Source organism: Salmo salar, chromosome ssa02 (assembly GCF_905237065.1).
Source record: "Salmo salar chromosome ssa02, Ssal_v3.1, whole genome shotgun sequence".
Taxonomy (NCBI): domain Eukaryota; kingdom Metazoa; phylum Chordata; class Actinopteri; order Salmoniformes; family Salmonidae; genus Salmo; species Salmo salar.
Window position 1 is genome coordinate 35,984,887 of NC_059443.1, and position 27,886 is coordinate 36,012,772.

The following is a 27,886-nucleotide window of genomic DNA, read 5'->3' on the forward strand; positions in this document are numbered from 1 at the left end:
TGAATAAGGTAAATACTTGCATTCTCGTGTTCTTCAGTTCTCGTCATAGTTTGAGGTTTTTATTCCATTATCTACTGTATATTACTTTCATTGCATTGTTGGAAAGAGCTCTCAAGGTAAGAATTTATCTGTACTGTTTTACACCTTTTGTATCCTGTGCACGTGGCGAATAAACTTTGAAACTTGAAAGCAATGATTTTATGAACTTATAATAGTTTATTAATCAGGATCCTAACATGCTGATACAAAAAATATGTACATCTGGCAAATCATTGTCATTCGTACCAAAACATTTAAATATATAATGGTGTATAGAAATAGGAAGTGGGGTTGCATGCTGAAAGGGACCTTTCATTTTCTCTTTGTATAGCCAATGCCATTAGGGAATGTGATGACCTTGTTTTTTCCATGGAAGACGAGAGCAAAAGTACTGGCATCAAATCCAAAAACTCAAACAACCTGATATTCAGTAACTGATATCAAACAGTGTGCTGTGATATTCAACAATGAATATTTACAGCCATTGAATAATTCAAAATGCTTTCGTACTGAGGCATAGGAATGACTGTAGGTAATACAGACCAATGTAAGTCACATACATTACCACCTTCTGCCTTTATATTTCATAATAAACATAATGAGACATTTCAGTGAGAAATACATTGTATGCCAGCCAGAAACCCTTTCATCCTATGTTACACAATACAAATACTTCTCTGCATGGAAATGCTAGTTTTGTATAAACATACAGTACATCCCTGTAGTCTTGAGTGTTACAGTATATGGAAATCATGCCAATGTATTTGCTGCTTAATATCCACATCATGCAAACAACGATCTGGCTGGACTGAGTGGCCCAGTCCCAATACCTCACTGGGCTTTGAATGAAATGACGCATTTAGAAGTCCTTGACCTGAATGCTAGCTGCATACGAATCTAGCAGTCAGGACAAGTAATGAAGAAATACACTATTGAAAAAAAAGAGTTGCTTACCTTAAAGCTACATCTAGAAGTACCAAATAAAAGTAAATTATAAATATGAACCATCAGAACTTATGGTTTGCACAATGACAACATAAGGGGGGAAAAGGGTAATACTCATCTTGGTCACAATCACTTAAAAATGTACCGTTACAATTTCTGAAATTCATACGCAACCAAAGTTGGTCAATAATACTTAGAACTCTCAATAGAGATGCACAGACCATAGAAATAATAGCACTTTTACCTCAATCATGCAATATTAACTGACCATGGCCATATTCTGAAAAACAGGGTTATGATACAGAGTTCACTACTAGCATGCATGCAAGTATAAAGATATGGGAACAGCACCAAAATAGCTCCAGTGCCCTAAATTCCAGGTCGAATTTGCTGGACAAAATGCCTGGAGTTCAAACTGCATGTTTTTTGTCTCTCCCTAGTGTTTACTTGGTGAACAGCTCTCTGTATTTTTCCTCTCAAGGCTGAGTTGGTTTTGGAATTGGAGGTTATAGTCACTCAAAAGGACTAAGAGACCGAGTCTGGACAACAGTCCTGTTATAGCCGTCTGGTCAAGAATGAAGGTTGTCACTCCGTTGAAATCATGATTCTAAAAACAGCTGAAGTCTTATCAATAGAAGTATTTGAGTCCATATTTCAGCCAACAGCTCATTATTTGTGCTCTTATGTCATTAGCTTATCAATCATCATCAGCCCTTATTCATTTTGGGTATTAGCTTGCTGCTTTTAGAAACACCAATACGTTCTCAGGGAATGCTGACCATAACCTTCAGTTTGAGTGGCATATTCGGTAAAACAGACAATTTGTTACAAGTTAAACAATCTTTCAGAAACATTTCAAATACTATTTGTGCTTTGCACCGCTCAATGCATTATTACTGCAGTTTAGACTCTCCTCCCTGCTCAGTACAGGACTCTCCTCGTCTTGTTATGGCCTCAAAGCCACTCAAACAGGCCTTGACAGGAAAATCACATCTGGTTCCACCCAGAGATCAGGTGTCAGGGAAGGAAATAGAGTCTTGGAGGGTGTGTATAGGTGATCTCATTCTAGAGTTCAGAGCCAGGGGGAACAGTTTGTACCATTTGTGCTGACTGACAGGGGACACCCAGAGCTCAGGAACCCAGTGAAGGACCGTTGCTCTTGGGCAGCTTGGCATTATTATTGGGCGTAGGCAAGTAACGCTGGTCTGGACGGGACTCTGAAGAGGATGGGTGGCCAAATAGGAATGTGTGCTTGCTGCTGTCTCTGTGGCCAGGTCTAGAACGAGCTGGAGGAACCCTGGGTTGGAGGTTCGAGATAGGGGGCGTGGTTCTGGAGGCAACCGGCCCAGGGGGTCTGGAGGCTGGGAAGAGGAAGGTGCTATTGTTGGTGTTCTGGTTGAGGTTGGAGTCTGCCCGATGGGGCTCCTGTGTCTTTGCTGGGACTGTGTTAGTGGGGCTGGAGGCCAACGTCAGCTTGTCTCTGAGCTGCTGGACCTCCCAGGCTAGCTGTTCCACTGGGTGCTGGGTAGACAGGGAGATGGGGTGGGAGAAAGCCTGAGGACACAACATGACCAGGGTTTCTGTTAGTTTATAACACCATCATGACTACAGCCATCCATGAGCAACTAATTGTAGTTTCTGATGTGACCAGCAAAAATTAGAAGCTTGTCCTGTACAACGTTGCACTATTCAGTTGAATAAAAATATGAATTTCAACTTCTTACTACATTTTTTATGCAATACCTCTAGTTGAAATCCTTTTTCAGTTACCGAGTTCAAAGTTCATTTTGATCACCCACCCACATACCAGTAGAGTAGACTATTATAAACATCCCCATGGCAACAGTGTTTTAGGCTCTGTATAGTAGTGAGAATGATAATCCTTCCCTATATACCTGCGCATGAAGAGCCCCGCGGAGGTAGCAGTCCCTCCACACACCTACGCAGGGCCCCAGGAGCAGGGGCAGCAGAGGCTCGTAGGGGTCCAGGGGCCCCTGGAGACCGGCTGTGGTGGTGGTGTGGCCCTGAGGGAGCTCTGTGAGGGCCCAGGCCTTCAGAAGCCTCTCCAGGCCCGGCAGGTTCTCTGAAGAGGACCCCCCTCTCCGGTGGCTCTTCCGGTAGACGCCTGAGCCCCCTCCGCTGCGCCAGGGCAGGAGGTTAGCAGAGCAGGAGAAGGAGCCCCTGGAGAGCAGGAACACAGAGCCTGGTGCGCTGTCACTCAGCTGAGAGAGGGATGGAGAGAAGAGAGGAAGAGAGAGATTAATACGTTTGAATATCCCTTTTGTGCCTTAAGCATGTTGCAATTCTGAGACCTACCACACGGAGGTGCAGTGGGCCTGTGTTCATCCCTCATCATGGTCGTTAATATTTAGTAAATGTATTTATGTGTGTGTGTGTGTGTGTGTGTGTGTGTGTGAGCGGGGTGGCATTTGTAAGACAAGAGCTCATTGAAATAGTATTTGAATTACTAAGTACCCTAACATGAATGATCAAATGCACGATTTGAATTTATATATTGCTTTTCACACTCCTTGCGCCTGACTGTATCCCCCATAATATTATCCTCTCACTCCTACCCTGTGTGCCTCGGGGTTGGTGTTGAGGTTGCCATTGAGTAGAGGCTGTGGCAGGGTGGGCGGCGGCACTGGCTGGGTGAAATGTTCCCGTCTCTGGCTGCTGTACTGCAGAGCCCAGTCCCACACAGGGGGCAGAGGGGGGTCTGAGGGGCCCGGGAAGGAGCCCCTGGGTACCAGGTCTCTCCAGCCGTTCACTGGTGTGTAACTCTGGGATAGGTTCTGGGAGAGACAGGAAGGGATGGAGGAAGAAGAGGTGAGAGAACAGTGATTCGTCTGATTTAATCTGAGCTCATTCAAGAGTTATCGTTGAAGACAATATGAGCTGATGCATGTGTGGGATTAAAAATGACGTGGACTCGCCTCGCAAATCAACCCGCTTTAATCTAAGATGGTTTACAGAATTTACGACTTTCAAACTTTGATACAGGTATTTCCAACATTTTCCATGTTAGCCTACAGTAGCATACCTACAGTGTATCTTATCTAGTACTACAGCTTCAGCATTAGTGGTGGTGTTGCTGAACAGTGGCCTACCTGTGAACGTTTGCACCTCTCCCTGTGGCAGTTGGCCAGGAAGCTGCTGAAGAGGGGCAGGTGGAAACTGTCATGGAGGGCCAGCAGGAAGTCCCCTGTCAGCTGGAAGCGGCACGGGTACTGGACCCACAGCTGCCACACACAGTCCAGGAAGAGCAGGAACACTGGCGCCTAGTGGGGAGAAAAACACAGGGTTAAGAAAGATGGGAGAAAGATCCCCAAAGACTTATGACTGGCATTAAACACCCTGTCCTAACACAAATAGTTTCCTTTCCTTTTCCCCCCCATGACCACTGATAGGTGAGTTTACTGATAGGTGGCAGCTTATCATCTCACCTCTTCCTTATCGCTGTCCCTGTGGTAGTTGATGCGGCTGAGGAAGCGGTGTCCAGCCATCACCCACTCCTTCTGCACCAGACCCTGGAAGCCCACCCTGGTCCTGCAGTGGGGGTCACACATCACCTGGACTAGACTGGACACCACACAGGTCATGTCCCGGTCCTCTGCCTCTGCACACAACAGGAGGAAATAGACCATCAATAATCAATTGTAATTGAATACAGTAACAGTATGCATATTCAAGGCTCAGAGGATAAGAGACGTGTCCTTGAGTTTATCATCTACCCCAAACACACATAAAATAAAAGATTTGAGAAGGGTAACGCCTTGTATAAAAAAACAACGCAACATGACAATCCAAATGCCACAGTCTCACATCAGCCCTTTCATTCTCTCAAAATGTGCCCCTCTCTGTGGACTTGAATAGAACTTCTCCCGAATCCCCACATCTGGTTGGCAGGTTTTTTCTAACCATAGGCAGTAGGGAGTGTTGGCTGGGCCTGTCTGAAAATGCCATTGGGTCATTTCTCCAGTCATTTACTTATGTTTAGGACACAGTCAGCTCTGTGGTTTTAGGGGGGGGTGATATACAACCCTCTTCTCCAAAAAGCCCACTTGAGGCTGGCCTGGCAACACAACTCATACGGGGGAAGGGAAAAGCACAGGGCAGTAGCAGCCATTGTTCATGTGACACAGATTTCTGTTGACTTTTCAGTCTGTGGTAGCTACCATAGTATCAACAGACTAGGACTGACTCTCACAGCCCAATTATGTGTCAGTACATGGAGTCATGTAATAATAATGTATGAACATAGTTGTATTTAGTCAAGAACATCTGTAGCTTTGCCATAAGACTGTTCTCTCTCATAATAGACTGTAATATTACACTTATCTCTCCAAGGCCGTGGTCTCCAGCCTGGGTGCCAGACTATTTATGTTCAACATCGCTAGTTCGCTACGTTCTTGCCTTGTGTGGCAAGACAACCACAAGCTGGCTAAAACAGAAACAGACAGACTGGCACCCACCTTGAACTTCCAACACACTACTGTAAACTTCCACAACTAAGTGAGCCAGTCATCATAACACGATCTCAACAGACACAATAGACTACCACCTGCTGTATTAGCTGTGGTGTAAAGTACTTAAGTAAAAATAATTTTAAGTACTACTTAAGTAGTTTTTTGGGGTATCTGTACTCTACTATTTATATTTTTGACAACTTTTACTTTTACTCCACTACATTCTTAAAGAAAATATTGTACTTTCTACTCCTTACATTTTCCCTGACACCCAAAAGTACTCATTACATTTTGAATGCTTAGCAGGACAGGAAAATTGCCTAATTCTTGCACTTAACAAGAGAACATCCCTGGTCATCTCTACTGCCTCTGATCTGGCAGACTCACTAAACCCAAATGCTTCATTTGTAAATTATGTTTGAGTGTTGAACTGTGACCCTGGCTATCTGTAAATTTAAAAAACAAGAATATCGTGTTGTCTGGTTTGCTTAATATAAGACATTTTAAATAATTTATACTTTTACTTTTGATACTTAAGTACATTTAAAACCAAATACTTAAAAACTTTTACTCAAGTAATATTTTACTGGGTGACTTTTACTTGAGTCATTTCCTTTTAAGGTGTCTTTACTTTTACTCAAGTTGGAAAATTGGGTATTTTTTCCACCACTGTGTATTGGTGTCCTAGTAGAGTAGTGCTTCTACAGTAGGAGTCTCCTTCAGGGTAAGCCCTAATGCCGCTTTAATGAGGGACGCAGCGTGAATAATAAATGAACGGATTGAATTTTCTGTGCTTCTTGGCCCTCGTCATGTGACTCACCTTGCAGCACCACGGTCAGGTGACCTCCGCTGAGCAGGCAGGCCACCTCTGCAGCTTTCCTCAGACAGCACCTGGAGAGGGAGCAGAGCAGCATGCGAATCAGGCTAATGCTATGCTACTATCACAGTTCTAGCTCGTTTCAGCACATAGATGCTTCAACATCCATGTGTGTAAGCCTGTAAAAAAGCTATGCACTAGGTCTTGGTCTACTGTGTAGATATAACAAGCTCCCACACGTGTTGAATATATGAGAGCTACAATCAACATCCATGTGTGTAGAACTATTATAGCCTCATGCTAAAGGTATGTTCTGTAACAGTATGTTAGAGCATTCTAAATCTGCTTACAGCTAATGTAACACAATAAAGCCACATATTCAACCAGGGATAGGCTAATGTGCTATAATGTGTATAATGTGCTAATGTGCTATAACTACATCAACATTGCGCTACAGGCAATACACTATCACTACTAGGTAGACATTAAAAAAAGGCCTGGCACATTTATTACAGAGGATTTATTGCTTTGATGAGAAGCCAATCAGGACCTCTAACCTGGTGTAGTCCAGCCAATGGGTGCTCTCCAGCGTAGACAGCCATTTGTCATCTGGCACTGACACAGATGTGGAAATGTCTGTGGACCAACACAGAAGACAAAGAAACCTTGTTCATGTTTTTGTCGAAGGAGCCTTATTGTACATAAATTAGAGTGGGGATTTGACAAGTTTTAAGATATACTATTGCACCTGAAATCTTTAAATAAGATCCATAGCTCTACATATCAAATGAGTTTGGTTTTAAATAAATATCTTCTGAAAACATATTGTTTTAGTCTTAAAAAAATATGTCACAATTGTTAAGGTAGTTCAGGCATGACATGATGAGTGAGGCCCATAGATTTGTGTGGTTGTTGTCTATCTAAATCCCTCGGCCTTGTGTAGAGGTATCACACAATAAACCAAACATTGTGAGCATTGTGTTGGCAATGTGTGAGCCATGGGAGTCAGTGGCCTGTGGTGTGCCCTGCCCTGTCCCTGTGAACTTCACATCAGCACAACAGAGACAGTGTTGTCTAGGAAACTAGTTGTCTCTCAAAGCTTTTTTGACTTCTCACAGCATTAGAGGAAGAAGCGTCAGGAAAAACACACCACATGGTGCTCACATATCGTACAATATGAGTAGTGTACGCCAGTGGTGGAAAAAGGACCCAATTTTCATACTTGTAAAGATACCGTAAAAGTGAAAATCCCCCAGTAAAATACTACTTGAGTAAAGTCTAAAAGCATTTGGTTTGAAATGTACTTAAGTATCAAAGGTAAAAGTATAAATCATTAAACATTTCTTATATTAAGCAAACCAGACGACATAATTACATTTTTTATTTACGGATAGCCAGGGTCACAGTTCAACACTCAAACATAATTTACAAATGAAGCATTTGGGTTTAGTGAGTCTGCCAGATCAAAGGCAGTAGAGATGACCAGGGATGTTCTCTTGATAAGTGCAAGAATTAGGCAATTTTCCTGTCCTGCTAAGCGTTCAAAATGTAATGAGTACTTTTGGGTGTCAGAGAAAATATAAGGAGGAAAAAGTAAATTATTCTATTTAGGAATGTAGTGGAGTAAAAGTAAAAGTTGTCAAAAATATAAATAGTAACTACTTAAGTAGTCCTTTAAAGTATTTTTACTTTAAAGTGTACATTTGTACACTTATATGAGGGGGTATACATTGATTAATTGGGGATTTTGTCTTCAATCCAAATCCGTAATTTCAGGAGGTAAATTGGTGTCTGGGGTCTTGTCATCTGGATGTGATCTCTACTAACCTACCATCTCTGTCCCAGTAGCATTGTAATGGGAAGCACATGGAAATAGATTAACACCACTTTATGTCCTCTATAAAATCTGCATGCCCACTGTCCCTCAGGGCTAGAGTGCTCCTCCAGAGATGCGGTGTAAAACCTGTGCTAAAGCGAATTCATTTGTCAACAAATAAAAAAGACGGCACGGGAGAGGCAAGGGGAGGGCTTTTTCCAATGAAACTGGCAACCCCTCCCAAATGTCACTGGTTACAGGCTGTCATTTGAAACGGAAACGGAATACACTCCTATGTTTAAATGCACTGTAGCAACATTTTGACCAACATTTTATCCAATGTGGGTCTTTATCAGATACATTAAAACACAGACTAATACACTTGACTTTCCAAAAGGTGCAGAAGGTTTGTACTGACCTCCCAGACACAGAGCCCGTAGGCGGGTGTGTGCCAGCTGTATGTCTGTAGGTGAAGGCATCTCGTCTCCCAGCTCCACCACCACACATAAAGACTGGCCCCCAAACAGGATCAACTCCAGGTTCCTACAGTAACACCCCCACAGGACAGACAGACAGGGAGCCCTTAGCATTATTCTCTGTGATTAAACATGGCACATTCCATTACTTTGTAACCATAGCCCAGGGCTAGTAAACTGTCTTTGCCCCAGGCTAAGCGCTGTCTCAGACATGCACTAGGAATAGCATTTCACAAAAGCCTGCTAACCTGTCCCATCTCAAGACTGGCCGGGTAACATGTACATGATTACAGCTTGGTTTTGATTTAAACATTCTGCTGTGAAGCAATAGCCTTTGCCATAAAAGCAATCAACAACAGTATGACTATGTTCATCTCTCTCTATCTTCCTCTGTCTCTCACACACACACACAAACACACACACACACCTGATGTCATCCTTCTCATGGTAGATGTTGTTCTGGAAGCTGGCCATCCGTAGCAGGTCACTGCCCCGAGGATGTCGCCAACACCAGCGCTGGAGGACAACAGTCACACAGATTTAGACACAACGTGGTCTCAATAGTAATGGTTTTTGGATATGTTCTGAAATCCCTGTATGACTTCTTAGTGACCAGGGCATGAGATTTTAACTGAGTTTTCTGACCTGACTGATATTGAGGGGTCATATGATGAGTGGTAAAGTTCTATTTACAGGAATGACTGATATTGATGAGTGGTAAAGTTCTACTTACAGGAATGCGTCCCTCGTTGAAGTGGGCAAAGGTCTTCTTCAGCTCAGTGTCTAGAACTTTCTGAGGGACCACGTTGAACTTGGGCAGACTGACATGAAATAGGATAAAATTACATTAACCATTGCAAATTGAATGGGCATTTGGCCAAGGACACTGACTTTACACTAGGAGCACAGTGTGCACAGGCTTCTGTTCCAGCCCAACACTAACAGGACCAGAGTTGGCAACTATATAATATATTTTATATTTTCCACTAATAAAGTTCCAAACAGGTTAACCACCAAGAAAGTTTCAGATGGTGGGTGTAGAGGCTACCTGGTGGACATCTCAAAGCGGTCATTGACAGAGCTGACCCTCCAGCCGCAGGCCCCGGTCCTCTCCAGCTCCTGCTCCCAGTCCGAAGAGCTATCAAACCAGTTCATGTGGGAGTCACGCCTACGGTTGCTTAGGAACTGCTTCATCTCTGAGGGGGAAGAGAGAGAGGGGGTGGTGGAGACATTTAACTTTCCTTGAGAAAAGCCACACTGAAACATTGGTTATGCTGATTTGATGTGTATCACCATTATTACATTTTTATATCACACTTAAAGCTGCATTATGTAACTTTTTAGGCAACCTGACCAAATTCACATAGAAATGTGTGTTATAGATCTGTCATTCTCATTAAAAGCAAGTCTAACAAACAGTATATCTGTTTTATGTGTGCTATTTCTATGGTTCCCGTTCTTAAGTTTAGTTTTTGGGTCTTTTACTTTTGGTTTTGTGCATCAGCTTCCAACAGCTGAAAATACTATATTTTTGCTTATGTAAAATATATTTCACAGCGGTTTACATGGTACAATATTTTCTACACTATACTTGCTTGTTTTGTCAGTACTGGCAGGTTCATTAAATACTACCCGCAAAACACCAGTCTCAACGTCAACAGTGAAGAGGCAACTCAGGGGTGCTGGCCTTCTAGGCCGAGTTCCTCTGTCCAGTGTCTGTGTTATTTTGCCCATCTTAATCTTTTCTTTTTATTGGCCAGTCTGAGATATGGCTTTTTCTTTGCAACTCGGCCTAGAAGGCCAGCATCCCGGAGTCACCTCTTCACTGTTGAAAAGGTCCAACCTTTTTACCATTTATTACCAAAAAAATACAGTAATTCAGTTTCTAACTTGTCTGTCTAACAAACCCCTCTAATGCTTTCAATATGTGAAGAGCTTCAGTGCACTGTATTAAAAACAGTATGTTCTTTATTTGGGGGGGGGGGGGAGAATACCTGTAAGCTTGAGATCTTATCAAGGGCCTGCATGCAATAGCAATTATTTCTAGCCCCATAACCCTTCAGACAAAAACAGATGTGTGTGTGTATTTGTTTGTGTGTGGATGTATGAATGACTCATAATGAAACGATTCCAAGTCTCCGTATGACCTTTAAAATACTTTAGTTCTTTGTACTCAGAATGTAATCTCGTCAATGTGACTTTTTTAATAAAGTATTCCAGCGTGTGTGTGACTCACCAACACTCCCCAGGGCTGCATTCTGGAAGGAGAGGACAGTCCCTGGCTTCAGAGGCTGGTAGGTCTTGGCAATGGTGTACGTTATCTGAGGAGGAGGAACAAGACTCAGTCTGCTGATCAGCATGACAAAGTGCATCGGCTTTCAAAATGGAGGGAGACCCTGTATGCATGATCACAATGACCTACAAGACACATCAGGTTCTCTACTCACAGGATACATGCTGCATAATAGCCATTTGAAACTCAAATCACAACCGTCTGAAGTCAACCTTCAAATAAGAAGACGCTGGGCATGCTACATGGTAACTATTATAAAGGTGCTAAATATGCTTTCAAGGTCCTTTTGTATTTAATCACAAGGACTCAGTATACTAAAATATACACACACTTGCTGACAGAGTACAGTGAATTTGGAAAGTATTCAGATCCCTTGACTTTTTCCATATTTTCTTACGTTACAGCTTTATTCTAAAATTGATTAAATTAAATGTTTTCCTCATCAATCTACACACACTACCCCATAATAACAAAGGGAAATCAATCTATCTATCTATATCTATATAAATAAATAAAAACTTATTTACATAAGTATTCAGACCCATTGCTATGAGACTCGAAGTTGAGCTCAAGTGCATCCTGTTTCTATTGATCATCCTTGAGATGTTTCTACCACTTGATTGGAGTCCACCTGTGGTAAATTCAATTGATTGGACATGATTTGGAAAGGCATACACCTGTCTATATATGGTCCCACAGTTGACAGTGCATGTCAGAGCAAAAACCAAGCCATGAGGTCGAAGGAATTGCCTGAGGAGCTCCGAGACAGGATTGTGTCGAGGCACAGATCTGGGGAAGGGTACCAAAATATTTCTGCAGCATTGAAGGTCCCCAAGAACACAGTGGCCTCCATCATTCTTAAATGGAAAAAGTTTGGAACCACCAAGACTCTTCATAGAGCTGGCCTCTCAGCCAAACTGAGCAATCGGGAGAGAAGGGCCTTGGTCAGGGATGTGACCAAGAAGCCGATTGATCACTCTGACAGAGCTCCAGAGTTCCTCTGTGGAGATGGGAGAACCTTCCAGAAGGAAAACCATCTCTGCAGCACTCAACCAATCAGGCCTTTATGGTAGAGTGGCCAGACGGAAGCCACTCCTCAGTAAAAGGCACATGACAGTCCCTTGGAGTTTGCCAAAAGGCACCTAAAGGGCTCTCAGACCATGAGACAGAAGTTACTCTGTTCTGATTAAACTAAGATTGAACTCTTTGGTCTAAATGCCAAGCGTCACATCTGGAGGAAACCTGGCACCATCCCTACGGTGAATCATGGTGGTGGCAGCATCATGCTGTGGAGATCTTTTTCAGCGGCAGGGACTGGAAGACTTGTCAGGATTGAGGGAAAGGTGAATGGAGCAAAATATAGAGAGTTGGGAATTGGGTTTCTCCAAGCGCTGATGCACCCAAACTTGCTAACTGCCTGGTACTCAGCACTCGATTGTCCCTCTAATTACTCTGACATCAATGTAAATGTAATCGAAAATCTAATCAAACACTTCATGAGAGCCCATGAGCTTATGTTTATGCAATTGCATGAGAAAACAAGGTGATGGCATCTATTAAAAAGAGGAGGATCACATCAGCTTTCTATAGGTTAGGCCTACTATATTTATTTCTCAACTTTCCTAATATGAAGCACATTGCTTCTCTTTACAACAGGAGTATAGCCTACCTAACTGGCATGAAAACGAACTGTGGGAAAAGCGGCTCCCTTCGCTATTTAAGTGCATAGATTACATGTATTTTTTCCCCCTGCCACTGTTTCAAGACAGGTGCAGGATAATGTTCCATTCTAAATCAAAACAAATTTCACACATATATGTAAAGACAAGATTCAAATCAAGAACAGTCTGATGGGTGACAATATTAGCCAATAATATCACTTGTGAATTATATATTATCACTTGTGAATGATGCCCAGCTTAAGGCAAGTGTAACGTGTGCACTGAGAGTTGGGAAGCAAGTTCAGGGAATTCGTTTTTTAATAAATAAACAAACATACTCCAAAACACGAACAATGCACAGACATGAAACTGAAACAGAAACAATGACGCCTATGGAAGGTAATCAGGGAAGTGATGGAGTCCAGGTGAGTGTGACGACACGCAGGTGTGCGCCATAATGAGCAGCCTAGTGACCTAGAGGTCGGAGAGGGAGCACGTGACAGTACCCCCTCCGTAACGTGCGGCTCCAGCCGCAGGACGCTGACCTAAATGACGATCCCGGGGATCAGGAGCGGACCAGTCACCTCTGCTGAGGTACGGGAAACCTGGCGCATGGCGACCTAGAGCGCCGGAGAGGGGGCATACGTGACGGTACCCCTCCCCGGCGCGTTCGGCTCCAGCCGCAGGACGCCAACCAAAGGGACAATCCCGGTGATCAGGAGCAGACCGGTCACCCCTGCGTGGGAACTTGTCGCCGGCTGGGACGCAGGAACCTGACAGACTGGTGATCCGGCTGAGGCATGAGAGCCTGTCGAGCCAGTTGAAGCAGGGCAGCCTGAGTCCAGGTGAGTCTGATGACACACAGGTGCACGTAATGATGGTGACAGGTGTGCGCCATAATGAGCAGCCTGGTGACCTAGAGGCCGGAGAGGGAGCAGGTGACAGCAAGAGACAAAGCCTTTTCTTTCAACTTTTTCAAATCATAGTCCCACATGTAGCTTAGCCCATAGGCCTATATGTTCTGAAAAGGTTTGTGCCAAATAACATCTTAAAATTAAGCATATTAATCCGCTTTACAAAGGGTGTAGAGCCTAACTGGCATACATAAGCAGCGTGTGAGTTTCAAGTTTGGGGAAGATAATTTTCACCATAAAAATGCACCTTTATAATAAAAGCATTACATGCATAATCACATTTGCGGTCTCTTTGGATAATGGTGTTTTCCCACTAATGGAACATTCGCGCTTATAGCCTACTGCCATGTGCACATTTCTGTGCTCATAAATAATAGTTTATCAACATTTTTAAACTAAAAGTTCTGATCTGTTGCATCAGCCTCATTGCATAAAAAAGCTTTTTTTGATACTAGTGGTTGTATTAATTTGGGATCTATCGCATCCCACAACTGTCCAAGACTATGTTTGGAATATTTATTTCTCTCACAGAATAGGTCAACTTTTGTACTATGGGGGATAGTAGATTGACATAGCCTAATGCTTTTGCTGTTCGTTAGGCCTACTCATCTTGTAGGCTGACGAAACGTAAATGTGGACAGTTCTTCCAATATCTTCAATATGGAACTCGGAATTGGATAAGAACGCCCGCAGTTGCGTCTGTCTTCACTTGTAGCCTGTGAGGAAGACCCAATCATGTGATGAGAGAAATGTGAGTGAGAGGTGCTACGAAGCTCGCAGCACTCAGGGAGAAGGGGATTAGAATGATTATATTTAGCCCAAGAGCACAACGGCCACTGGCTGTAAAAGGCATGGATTTCTTTAGGGGGCATTACGGCCACACAAAGGGGATGCCGCTGGGAAATTCTAGGCATTATCAAGTGCTTGTCAAATTGAATGAGAGACTGATGAAGTGTGTACAGCCTGAGCAAAAAACAAAGCAGAGCTCATGCCTTTCAAGCAACTTTTTAAAAATCATCATTAGAGTCGAGTCAGGTAGCCTTACAATTAATACAATTTCTAAATATATAGCCCAACATTTGTAGAACAACTGAAGTTAAATTAATAACTCTAAATTAGGCATATAGGAGTACCAATTTCTTTGTTAACCGCTCAACACAGAATAGCCGCATGTGCGCACTTCCTCAAATAGTTTGGAGAAAATATCCTTTCTATTTTATTCAGCTTTGTTCAATTGTATTCTTCATACTATAAATGAATATAAAATAATGGCACGGAATTCTAAGCAAATCTTGTCTGCTAAATGATTTACTGTAGCCCACAGCCATATGGCATAGCCAGATCAGAACCTAACATAAGGACATTCATGGATTTATTGTGAAGGTGTAGGCTATATTACATGGATTTATTAGACTTTATAAAATGTAGATGTTCCAAAAGTCTGCATCAGTAGCTTGTAGGCTGTGTGTGGAAGCCAGGAGTTGCTAAATGTGTTTATGTTAATTAACAGTAAATTACCGTGAAACCGGCAGTTATTTGCTTGACAATCACCGGATGACTAAATTCCGTGACCTCCACAGTGCAGAGCGCTCAGGACTTCAGACTGGGGTGAAGGTTCACCTTCCAACAGGACAACGACCCTAAGCACACAGCCAAGACAACACAGGAGTAGCTTCGGGACAGTCTCTGAATGTCCTTGAGTGGCCCTGCCAGAGCCCGGACTTGAACCCGATCAAACATCTCTTGAAAGACCTGAAAATAGCTGTGCAACGATGCTCCCCATCCAACCTGACAGAGCTTGAGAGGATCTGCAGAGAAGAATGGGAGAAACTCCCTAAATACAGGTGCCAAGCTTGTAGCGTCATACCCAAGAAGACCCGAAGCTGTAATCACTGCCAAAGGTGCTTCAACAAAGTACTGAGTAAAGGGTCTGAATACTTATGTAAATGTGATATTTACATTTTAAAAACCTGGTTTTGCTTCGTCAATTCAGGGTATTGTGTGTAGATTGATGAGGAGTTTTAGAATAAGGCTGTAACGTAACAAAATGTGGAAAAAGTCAAGGGGTCTGAATACTTTCTGAATGAACTGTATACACGCCAGCACTCACACACACATGCATGCACACACACACACACACGCAGACACACACACTACCTCCACAGCCTGTGTGTCGGGGGTGAGGCGGTCGAAGAGGAAGCAGAGAACACGCAGATCCCGGCAGTACAACACCAGCTCCTCAGGAGTGAACTTCAGAGAGGAGCTAGCCGTCACCAGCTTGGTCCGGGATGGGCCCACTGCAGCACAGATGTTACACAACCATCTTACAGTCAAAACCAGGTACACAGAACACACTACACCACTGATGGTTCACAGCTTCCTGTGTCAAGCCCAGACTTGAATTGGGTTTAGGATATTACGATTGTTTCTCATAGAACAAAGGACTTTGGGACCACTACAGCCTAGTAGAGTTGTAGAAGAAGCCTTACCAGCTACAACCTTCTCAATGGAGGCCAGGGCCACGTCATGATCCCCCAGGAGCACAGGGTCTGCGTTGTCCTACATACGGAGGGTTAGAGGTATGGTTCAAATATAGGTCAGTTTGTCTGATCAGGATTTTTGTACACCAATGAATGGATGGTCTGAAAACATTCTATATGATGTTGTTGATTGTGATGATGATGATTATGCCCACAAGCCTTCTTCTAGCAATAATAGGGCATCATTACTATTTTCCTACTACAATACCAGGTGAGCGGTCCTTCAACAGTCCATACTCAGAGCTAGTCCAGCACTCACGTCAGGTTTGGGGCTGTCCTGAGGCACAAAGGCCACTCTGAAGTGGGTACAGAAGAGAGTGCCAGACAGCCATCCGCCCCCCTCCTTGGCAGTTAGCTTCTTCCTCACCAACACAGCACTCTGCAGCACACATTCTCCTGGGGAACAGACAGGGCGTTTAGGCTGGAGCTTACTGAATAGAATACAAACAACTTTATTGTCCACAGAGTGTTTTAAATGTGCTTGATATTGAAAACAATAAAAAAGTAGACAATTTTAGAACATCATGAGAGTTTCATCGTCAAGACTGAGCATTCCAAGGTAAAGTGATAAATTGTGCAAAATACCAGAATGATTGTGTGTTTGAGGGAAGGGAGATGGTAACGTTGAGTGTTATGTATAACAGAAATGTGAATGAAAGTAAACTTCAGCATGGAGTTTATCAAGGGTCTGGGAGGTGCAATTTTCTCAGCTATGTCAGCCACTGAACGATTGAGTCAAACAGATGTAGTTGTCTGGCATCCGGGTCCAGCTTGGCATTCGCCTCATATTTCCGATCACATTGACATTTCACATACACATAATGAAATACGGTGTGTGCAACGAATGTGATGACAGTTCTACTGTACATAACATTTAGCTATGTTGTAAATAACAGCCCTTACATATAAGACCTCTCTCGTGTACTTTGATCCGCAATCACAATTCATCAGCTTGTGATAAACTCAAAATGACTGAAAGAGGGTTTCAGAAAAAGGAACTCGGACACTCATTCTCTCTCCAAGACGACACGCAACATTCAACTCTCTTTTGTCCTTCCAGACTCTGAATTAGTATCTATTTCTTTACCTTCATACAAATATTTTAGCTCAGTCTGTCTACGTATCAAAATGGCAGCTGCTAATGTCTCAGTAGAGAAGGACCAGTTCTCCTGTCCGATCAGGTCTGGATCTACTGAAAGATCCAGTGACAACTGCCTGGGGACACAGCTACTGCAAGGACTGTATTGAGAGCTACTGTTGATCAGGATGATGAGAAGGGGGTCTACAGCAGCCCCCAGTGCAGACAGACCTTTATCCCCAAGGCATTTTCTAAACAGAAATACCATCCTGGCTGATATGGTGGAGAAACTGAACGGAGAATTCCAAAGTGTTTTCTTTTATGCTAGACCCGGAGATATGCAGAGTGACGTCTGCTCGGGGAGAAACCGCAAAGCGCATACTTCCTGTCTGGTGTGTATGGTCAGCTACTGTAGGACTGCCCTCCAGCATCACTATGAATCTTCTGCATCTAAGATGTACACGCTAGTCAAAGCCTTGCCAAAACTGCAGGAGAAGGTCTGCTATCGTCATAACAAACTGCTGGACGAGTACTGCGAAGAACAGCAATGTTTCTGTTATCTGCGTAGATGAACATAAAGGCCATGATACAGTCTCAGCTGCAGCAGAAAGGAGTGTGAAAGAGATTCGGGTGAAAATGCGGTGGAAACATTCCAACTGAAGAGAAAAGACATGGGAGATAGAACAGCTCAGAGAAGCTATGGCGTCACTCAAGAGCTCTGCACAGGCAGCAGCAGAGGACAGTGAGAGGATGTTTACTGAGCCGATCCACTCCATTGAGAGAAGGTGCTCTGAGGTGAAGGAGTCGATCAGAGCCCAGGAGAAGCCTGAAGTGAGTCGGGCTGAACTGCTCCTGAAGCGACTGGAGCAGGAGGTGGGTAAGCTCTGGATGAGAGAAGCTGAGCTGGAACAGCTCTCACAAAATATCAAATCTATGGTTTTGGGGCGGTGAGGAAATCAGTCACTGAACTCAAGAAAAAGTTGAAGAGCTACTAGAAGGGAAGGGTGGTAATAATACCATGGCAGTGAAAGCTGTCCAAACGCTAGTGCTACACAAACATATTTAAAGCAAGTGAGGAATCATTCCGTCATCGCAATTGTTGATATCAGTGCAAACATTGTTGCAAATACAAAAAGCAGCATGATAACAGAGGCATGTCTGTGTCAATGAATGAATTGTCCTATTTAGATTAACGAACAGTCCCCTGCCTTTTCTCACTGTGGTGTTTTGGCCTTAAATGAAGCCGCTTGTATCAACGCCAGTCATATACTATGCCATCTCATTCTCCAACTTTTTCTCATCAATATACTGTAGTTATGTATCCTCATTACACTTCAAGATGCATTTTCCAATCCAAAAGCATGACTTCCCTTCTGGGCAGGATGTATTGGTGCATATTTACAGCGCCTTTTTTATGTCAATAAAACGTGCAACTTAACCTGCTCTTGTCTAGTCCCATGGGATACAGGGCCAATATATTGTCCAGATTGATACAGCTTGGGCTCAACAGCTATCAATTAGTCTATTACCATGTTATTTTGCCATAAATATGTTTAAATGCTTTGTTGGGAATAATGAATTTATGCAACATATTTTGAAATGTTTGTAATATTTTATTCATGCTTGAAAATAAAAATTGGATTCCAGAACTCTAGAACAAAGCTTCCAAAAACAAGCCCATTCACCATACAGCTCTCTCACATCTAAACACACTGAGCACACAGACACACCTTCTTTCACACAGCAGTGAGACAGCACATTTGTAATGCTCTCTCCCAGCAAAACAAAGCCTTTGCCAGCTAGACTTGGGTTTCCATGGCAACAGAGTCCAGGAGAGAGTAGAGGGGGAAAATGGCCTTTTTGTCTCTTGCAAGGGAAGTGTTAGGCCAGACACCATCATGGTGGAGAGAATGTTTTAATTTTCAGTTTTTAGAACAACAAAAAGGATTTGGTGGGTTGTTAACAGGGCCGAATTCCTTCAAAACTAATTTTAAGGAACAACTGAATTCCTTCAAAATAACGTTTAAGGAAAACAAAAAAGAAAGTCAAAAACATAACTGCACAAAGCATGCCATTTCTGGTACAGCTCAACCTCCTCAGATTAGACCTCAAACTCGGTTAAGAGAAGATTTTCAGGGATACCGAATTGCATAAAAAGAGAATAACAGGAAATCTTCATTTAACACATCAAATGCTTGTTTATCCTATAAGAAAGGGAAGTGTGGTTGTAATCACGGTCATCACAGCTAACACTCCAATACTTTGCCCATTGCGCAAGATTAACACAAAAGCCTGGCAAAAGCTACAAAGAAATCTTCAAAAGGGTCCCTCAGCGAAGCCACAAGATCTTTGGGGTGTGTGAGCTGAAGACTGGAATCAAGCAAGGCACTGTGATTAGGCTATGTTTACGCCGACTTCGGTCTCACGACGCCGGATCAAAGTCACAAACCCTCAGCACAAGTATTCCCTTTCTAAAGTCCCGGACATATAGCTACGAATTCAATTCTTGAACCAGGCTCCCTATGGACAATTTAGGTTTTAAACACAACTGGGCCCTTGTTTCTAGGATTGCCTGTTACTCTGTGGCCAATCGGGCTCAGCGGGATTTGCGTGCTCCTTTTAACGGCTCCCCGGGTGCAACAGTGCTGAAGACATTTCTCAGGCATTGTGGCTCACAGATGTGTGAGAGGGGACAGGAAGTGTCTGTTTCTGGTTTGAGTTCTGGACTGGAGAGTCTGCAGGTAGTTTACATTCCCACAACATGGGAAGCTGAGGCTTGAGTCACTCAATACTCTGTATACAGTGAAGCTGTTTATGAGACGACACTGGTAATTTAACAGTTTAAACAGTTTTACTTTCGTCCTACAGAGTGCAGGCCCCACCCCCACCCCACACACAACGCTCAAGTGCCTTTGTCTCCCTCTCTAACCCTCTCTCGCACACAACAATACATGTACACACAGACTCACATATGCACTCAGACAAACACATACACATGCACAGACACTCATGCAAACACACATAAACACTGGAAAATCCCCACTGTGGCGATCTTTCTCTTTGTCCATTGGTGTTCTGCCAGTGGATTGAACAACCTGAGAAATCGGCCAGAGAGAACACAGCTGAATGTGATATGAACCAAATGCTCCATTTTCAATTTCATTTGTGTCCAACTATTTGTTCTCCATTTTGTTCCGATGTGTGTGCAGAGGAGACGTTTCTGGCCCTCTGCTAACCGATGGGAGAGAATTATACAAAAAGGTTGTACCAGAGCAGTGTCATGAGACGTCTGATGAAACAACACACAGCTTTGTTTTCGTGAATTTACAGGACGTTTTGGGGAATAGAAATGTATTCCCATTCAAAATCCTATTTTCCCTAACCCCCGAAACCTAAATATAACCCTAACTTCAACCCCAAACCTAACACTTAAGCCTAAAATAGCATTTTAACAAAATTCAGGACATGAAAGTCCTGACTTTTCAAAATGTTTCTTGTTTTCCTACCTTGTCAGGTCGTTCTGGTGACTTGTCAAGACATTGTGGTCGTGATAATGTAGGAAAACATGTATACACATGCACACAGAATGCAGAGCTCTTTGCTACTTCTTTAGGTAGTTAGTGTGCTATCCAAATTGAGCTCATAAAGCATACAGTTGTATATTCTTCAGAGATGTTGACCTGCTCTTCTCTTGTCACTCAGCAAGGCCAGCAGTGACAGTCCAATGATTGACACCAACCCAAATCTGTGGATCTATAGTAGGCCCCTCACATTCAAAAGGTACACGATCTATCCACCCACCCATAGCTGTTTGCGCTGCCCTGACCCATTCACCCCCTGGAACCCGTTCTGGTTTCCCCTGTCCTGTGTCTGAGTGTTATCTGAGAATGTGATGAATGTCACGCAGGGTTGTATAGTATACAGTACACTGAGGCCTGGGACTGTTCCGACTGGCTGTGTGTCTGTGGGATGCTGCAACGTCAGCCCTTTCACCCAGTTTGCTTCCACAGATTCCCCATTCCCTTGCCTGGTGCCTCTGTGAAAGTGTGTGTAGCACATGTTTCAGAGTTGAAAGTCTGTTTCCAACATGAGAGAACTCCTTCGCAGAAACTATGACGGTGTTTCCCATTCGGATGAATCCTTTCTGCCTTAATGTGAGGCAGGTTTCCATGACCAGCTGTGTTTCAAATCTGCCATGACATAGAAAATTGGTCAGAGAAAGGGAAGAAGAGGAATGTGAGAGCCGGAGAGAGAGAAAGAAAGACAGACGGACAGCATGTCACAGTCACACGCTAAAAAATAAAAACAACTCAGAATGGGACCACAGTGATCCTCAGACAGACTGGGAGAGTCTGGAACGAATGAGATAAAAACAGGTTCTGAATCAGACAGAAAAAGTGAATGAAGTGGAAAGTGAGAGAGGAGGGACGGGGAGGGCTGTGTCTAGGTCAGCGGTACAAGGTGGAAGTGAGAGCTGAAAGTGAAAGGGACAAGGAAACACACACACACACACACACACACACACACACACACACACACAGAGGTGCTGTGAATAACTGCTGATATGAAACGGTTGAGATTAGCGTGGCTCTGGAGGGGCCCTGGCCTGCCAACATTCCTGTTGGAAAGCTCATGCCGCGCGGCGTGCTGCTGAAACTGAGATTATGACCAGGGGCATAGGCCTACAGCACTGCTCTCCACGGCACACAGACACACCGTTCTCACAGAGGCTACATTACAGTAGGTTAGCACTAGGATTTAGTAAGAAAACAGAGATACAGATGGGTGCAGTTTCAAAAGATGGACTTGTGTTTTCAGACCCAGATGTTATGATACGCGTATAGCTACTGTATTTCTCACATGGAAATAGCATCATATTCATTAGCGCTCTGCAGTCTGGGTCTTACCTGGTAAGCAGCGTAGTCCAAACATATCTCTCCCCCGTGCGTTGACACCACTGTGACTCAGCATCCTCTCCTGCGGGGGGGGGGGGGGGAACAGAAAACAGACCTGGTGTTATTACTGCACCCTTTCAAAAAGAATTAGAGAACAAACACTCATGTGATTTTGCTTCAACTCAAGATCTTCTTATTGACCACATTCCCCAAAACCATAGCCAATCCCACAATGCTCCACGATGACTCTCAGTTTCCATGTTTTATTAGTTGATTTGCTCTGTACTGTATGATTTGATGCGGTCTCGAAGTACTCCAGGCTGTTCTGCTAGCGGCATAATCCAATCCCATAGAACCACAGGTTGCTATTACCGGACTACTGGCTAGCTGCTAGCACATATGGACCCATTTAGCCTGAGCTCCCACCCCCCACAGAAGACCATTTACATAGGGTAGAAATCACACAATGCACAAGACATAGGCCTAGGCATTGAAAAAGGAACTGTTTGTTCTGGTAATGACCACTCAGGCGGTCCAGTATAGAAACATGGAAATTGCTTTGGACTGAGGTTAAAGTATACAATGAATCTTTATGGTACTGACGACTCACTCAGCAATTCTTCACTGCCTACAAGGCCGCTATTCACAATCATGTTACATTTTTGCGCTAGTTTAGTCACATATTTCTTGGTAGAGCGAACTAAAAACAACTTACTATAATGTGTGACAAATACTCTTAGGCTACTATAACTCTTGTGACACACACACAATGTAGGGGTGAAGTGAACTGCGTGCTAACATGCTAATGGAAAACATATGGCACTCTTCTGGTTAACTTTAGATTGACAGTGGCTATAACCTCACGAGAGCGTTAAAACAAAGACAACCTTTGCTCCTTAAACAGGTTGTAAGTTCCACTGATTCATAGCGTAGCCGTTTGCCTTGTCTGTGAAACGCATATGCCCAACCGACCATATCAACAGAGGCCTAAACTCAAGAGCACTCCGCTAACATTAGCATGATGCTAGCATCATTTGGTTTTCAGCTTCTTTCCCATCATCAAATCACACAGCTTTTAAATTCTTGCCTCAGAAAGCAAGTGCCAATTCTCAAGTGAAGTCATGCGGCTAATCAATTTTCCAAATTCATTGGCTGCAGTTAGTGAGAGAAACCCCAACCCCAAACTGCCAACCCCCCCTAACATAAACCTCAGAAATGGGCTAACAGTCCTTACTTTCTCAAAACAGAAGATGAAGTCCTGGGTCATACCAAGACATCCTGGACAGGGTTATTGTTCCACCAATTTTATTGACTCAATCCTCCACCCAAGACCTGAGTTAGCAGAAGGGAATGGTGGAAAAACAAGCCTGTTTTTAAATTACAAGGGAGAACAGTAAAACTTTACAAGGTTCTTGGTTTCTGCTCACCAGCAGACCATTGTTAATTTTTGTTTTCATCTGGCTTTTCAACTCATATGTTTATCCATTGGTTTCACCACCAATTCCCCATTTATAACTAAAACATTCTGCATTCCTTGCTCTTTTTCAGAACGTATCTTAGATATTTAGATCCCGTTTAATTTTTTAATCTGAAACTCAGTTCCTTGTATCAACAACATTAACAAACTCTGTGTCTGTGCCTTGGGGTTGTGTTACATTCCGAAAGTTCAGTAAACATATTTGGATTCCAACAGTAGAAATTCTCCAAACTGCTCCACCAGCTAAAACTACATTGGAGGCTAAGGAAGAATTGAGTGAAAGCCCATCAAATAAACTACAACAAAATGTGTCATAACAGGAAGAGGAATTGCACTAGACAACGGTATAGAACAAGTCAGCAGGTAGACTAGATAGGAGAGAAGGGCGAGGTGAAGTTGTCTAGACGAAAATGACTGGAACTCTAAAAAAAATCCCAAATTAGAGTCCTAAATCCAATTCACTCCCCAAAATGAATAACCACATGTCCAGGCTCTCTTTCTGCTGATGTTTCACTCCTTGACTTCTGCGTGTGTACTACTCGATCAACTCTTTCCCTCCCTCCCTTTCTCCTCAGGGAGTGCAGCCAAGGCCCATTGCAGTTTCCATTGCTCATGGCTTCCCCTTGCTACTGCGACCAGACTTCTTCTGCAGAGGAGAACATACCTCCTCTGCCCTGAAATAGACCAAACTTACCGGAGGGAGGAAAGTGGCCGTCCAACAACACATAAACCTCACACTGTAGGGTTGAACAACGTCCCTCGCCAACAAGCACAACAAGGGGCCTGTGTGTAGCTCAGGTAGTTACATTTTTACTAGTTAGATCATTAAAACACAGTTTTAACATGTGGTGCTGCTGTAGAGGGAGGTAAGCCTGTTGGTTTATGTGGTATTGTCCATTTCCGTACATCAATAAGCAGGTTTGTGGCATTGTCGTAGGGGCTCTTAAAAATATAAACAAGGATGTGGGGTCTTTTCTCTAAACATGGACTCACTTTGATGTGTTTTACCTCTTGCCCTATTTGGAGCAACTCCTGAAACATAAACCAGATGAAAGTCGTCCTGAAACCCAAAACCGTTTCTGTCTAGCAGTGAGTCGTGGCTTTGCTTTAATGCCGCCTTTCTTTTGCTTTCAAGGAGCGTCTACGACAGTGTAATACATTTCCCACAACAGAAATAGTCACATCAAACACTTTATTATACAGAGCGAACAAAACCCCAAAGACAAAACAACGAAAGAGAACCCACAATAGAATAGACTACTGAGAATTCCACCTCGGAATGTGCAAAAAACAAGGAAGGAAAGTGATTTAAACATATAGGAGAAAATATGAATGTTTTTAACGAATCGTGAATTCATATGCCATTATCCACTTGCCCTGCTTAAAATGCAGCTTTGAACCACTAGCTTACTCCACAGCCTGCAGAAGCAGTACTATAACTCTCCCTATGGAATCTAATGTGCCCACTACTCTCCATATAAATGAAGGTAGAGGGACTATTTATAGTAGTGCCTATGGTGTCTTGGCCTTATATCATTATAACGACCTCAGTATAGACTTGGTCTGCAACAAACACTCATTAACTACCCTTAACGATAGTCAAAATGCGTCATCTAGTCCGAAGGAAACTCTTTGTATACTCAGTGATGCACTCGCTGTGAAAGTAAGGTTCAAAGTTAAATCAGAGGGTGTGTGTGTGGCACGTGTGTCAGAGGGTGTATCTGCTGGTACGTAGTTCAAGCTTCTATTTGTCACTGTGCATGTGCATGTGTCAGTACGTAGCTTAAGTATGCCTATTTGTAGACTGTAAAAACAGGACAAGCTTCAATAACTCATGTTTTAAATGTGCTTCTTGTTTAACAAAAATGTGTGACTCTAGCAACTCATAAACATACCACTCCCACATTGGGTGTTGCCAAAAACAATCTAGACACTTGAAATGGACAGAAATAAATTTGATTTGATTTGAAATAGGCTACTAGCCTTATTTCACGCTTTCCCTAGGGGACAGCAGTATCGGTTAATAATCACCCAATGTACGATCAATAAACCTTTGAAAACATGCCTACATCTTGTTTACTAATGAGAGACGGCATTGTTTTGTTCAGTTTCCGCATGGGAAGCACTGCCAGTTCCATAGCTTATTTCAGGATCTAAGTTCTTGGCCCTATGGGACTGGGTGTGTGAATACCATTTTGGCTCTCTTTTATGAGCCCTCCTGGATCTCCAGCCACTCTGAATAGAGCTGAGCCCGCCTCTTACATTTTCACTACTGTGGCACTTGCATTGTGTTGTGTGGCTGACTGACTGCTTCCAGATTCCACCCCATAGACTTATGTTCTAGCTAGCTGAGGAGCCAGCATGTGAACAATTCAGGGGAGGGGAAAGTCACAGTGTGGGAAAACAACAAGCCTGGACTGTAATTATGAAAAGTAACATGCAAACCTTCTTATAACCCAATCAGTCTGCATGTGATGTGAAATGTATGGCAGGATTTCTCTTAACCTTAAGTAATTTCTCAATGGTAAGTAATTTCTCAATGGTAACTAATTTGGTATCACTGTAAATAGCCTACATACACAAGAGTTACAACACTATTCCACAAATGTAATTTAGTTCAGTATTGGGACCAACTGTAGCCTACTTATTAAATACAAAATGAGAGCGCCAAAGGTTTCAGATCCATAGTCAACTCATTCATCATTTCTATTCAGTGCGTTTCTAAACCTCAACACGTTAGTGGAACCAGTGTGTGTAGGTGTATAATATTCAGGACATCACCATATGTTTCTCTACAGCCACATTGCAAACTTTTATGGCTAAAATAAACTGCCGTCTCTGTTAGCCACTTATATTCAGAAATCAAATTAAAAACCTCCTGCTCCTCAGGCTGCCGTTTCCATGGCAACAGTCAGATGTTGCACTAATCACCCCAACTCCACATGTGAGCAGAAATGCCTGAGGGTGGAGTTGAGGCATCTGTTATCGTTTCCCCCTGCGGGTTCTCAGAATAACCGTGGAGGAAGAGCTAAGCAGCACAGAGCGCACCAGCATAAAATTGAAAATTCGAAAGAAATATCTAGGCTATGACATAAACCATCACTGTAATAATCAGTCCACCAATTTTCCCCAAGGTTCTTCGATTTAGATGGTTATTAATTGTATTGGGTTTATAGACATGTCCCTCACCCCGAATGTGGTGTGGTGTAACAGAGTTGAAGGCATCAACAGTGTAGACCTGTGCAGACAGACCCATCCAGAGCTACACCACAATGTGGTGCGCAACAACAAAAAAATTCAAGGCCACAACACATGATGAAAGATCTCAGAGATAAACCGGAATGTTAAGAAACCACAGGTCTCTCTGCGGTTATATATATATATATATATATATATGATGTCTTTAGTGATAAACTGTGTGATGGTAGCAGCTTCCTGGATGATTGCTTCCTGGCCACCCAAGCTTAGAATCACATGAGGTGCTGCTGAAGAATAGTCTTTACCATATAGAAACATTGTACATAAAACAAAGAATGCTACGATGAACAGCTTGTATTTGTTGCTATATTAAAAAGGAAAACAACCCCCTCAGTCCCAGACAGTAAGAATAAAAGGCCTTCAGTCTTGTCTGTGGAATGTAGGTTATCGAACCATTAAACTGTTTCCACAAGTAATACCTCTTACACTGTTTCATAGAATTCGATACATTGTGGAATTAGTTGGACACATTGTAACTAACCATTCTGTACACAGCAAGATATCTCGGTGGAATCTAAATCTGTGTATATAGTCCACCAATGATGGAACAAAGTATTTCAGTTTATTATTCTCATTGGTACCTAAAAGGTTCAGCCAGGGCAAGCTACCTTCCAGAATATGAAGAAAATAAAACAGAATATTAAAACATTGCGTCGAAAGCCTACCTTTATATCTGGGACCATTTGTCTCACTTTGAACGTGGTTTTGGATCCCGTTAACATTTTGACGTCCAATATCCAACTCTCTCGGCACGAAATACAGAAAGTAAGCTATCAGACTTGAGTTAATTTACGTTTTTTCCGATGGCGAGAAGAAAAAATGCCTTTAATCGCTCCATGTCTTTATCAGGAAAACATAAGAAACGGTCCACTTTCTTCGAATGTCAGCGATACCATGCATCACCGGTTTCGAGAACAGAGGTGGTCTCTGAATTAGAAACTCATTTCGTTTCTTTCACGTTTATCATTGCCGAAAGCATCCATGTGTGTATGCTACTGTGTAGAGCACGCCCCGCATAAATTTACCGCCTGTCAGGAATATATGCTTATACTTGTTAGTCACTGGTAAGGGGAAGAAATGTATACCTCTGCTTGTCCCTTTTGCGTTCCATTTGTTGATTCCCTCGCCAGAGTTAAAATGACACACCAGTGAAAAAAAGCAAGCGCAGTAGAGCCTCTTAAAGGGCCAGCAGTGTAAAAAGCATCTAA

General features: G+C 43.0%; 1 protein-coding gene across 3 annotated transcripts; it reads right to left on the minus strand.

Annotated features, from left to right (window-relative positions):
• Positions 1-193: 193 nt before the first annotated feature.
• On the minus strand, positions 194-27,821 carry LOC106581821 (myotubularin-related protein 11). Of its 3 annotated transcripts, none has more exons than XM_014164211.2 (18): positions 27,344-27,821; positions 23,178-23,275; positions 21,956-22,025; positions 16,230-16,366; positions 15,920-15,989; positions 15,588-15,727; positions 10,799-10,883; positions 9,611-9,758; positions 9,296-9,383; positions 8,990-9,078; positions 8,505-8,629; positions 6,828-6,906; positions 6,274-6,344; positions 4,431-4,603; positions 4,095-4,265; positions 3,561-3,779; positions 2,880-3,206; positions 194-2,538 (listed from the first exon to the last, which is right to left on the minus strand). In XM_014164211.2, exons 2-18 carry the CDS (start codon positions 23,208-23,210, stop codon positions 2,116-2,118), a joined length of 2,448 nt encoding a protein of 815 aa, XP_014019686.1. In that variant the 5' UTR covers positions 23,211-23,275; positions 27,344-27,821; the 3' UTR covers positions 194-2,115. The 3 variants fall into 3 exon arrangements, with proteins under 3 accessions (XP_014019686.1, XP_045559092.1, XP_014019678.1); XM_045703136.1 differs by lacking the exon at positions 27,344-27,821 and adding an exon at positions 24,115-24,129; XM_014164203.2 differs by lacking the exon at positions 23,178-23,275.
• Positions 27,822-27,886: the final 65 nt, after the last annotated feature.

Coding starts and splice junctions, on each gene's coding strand:
- LOC106581821 (XM_014164203.2), bottom strand. CDS start 27,400: ATGTTAACGGGATCCAAAACCACGTTCAAAGTGAGACAAATGGTCCCA. Junction 6,907..8,504: donor ACGGGCTCTGTGTCTGGGAG/GTCAGTACAAAC, acceptor GTTGGTCCACAG/ACATTTCCACATCTGTGTCA. Junction 3,780..4,094: donor AGAGGTGCAAACGTTCACAG/GTAGGCCACTGT, acceptor TGTCTCTCCCAG/AACCTATCCCAGAGTTACAC.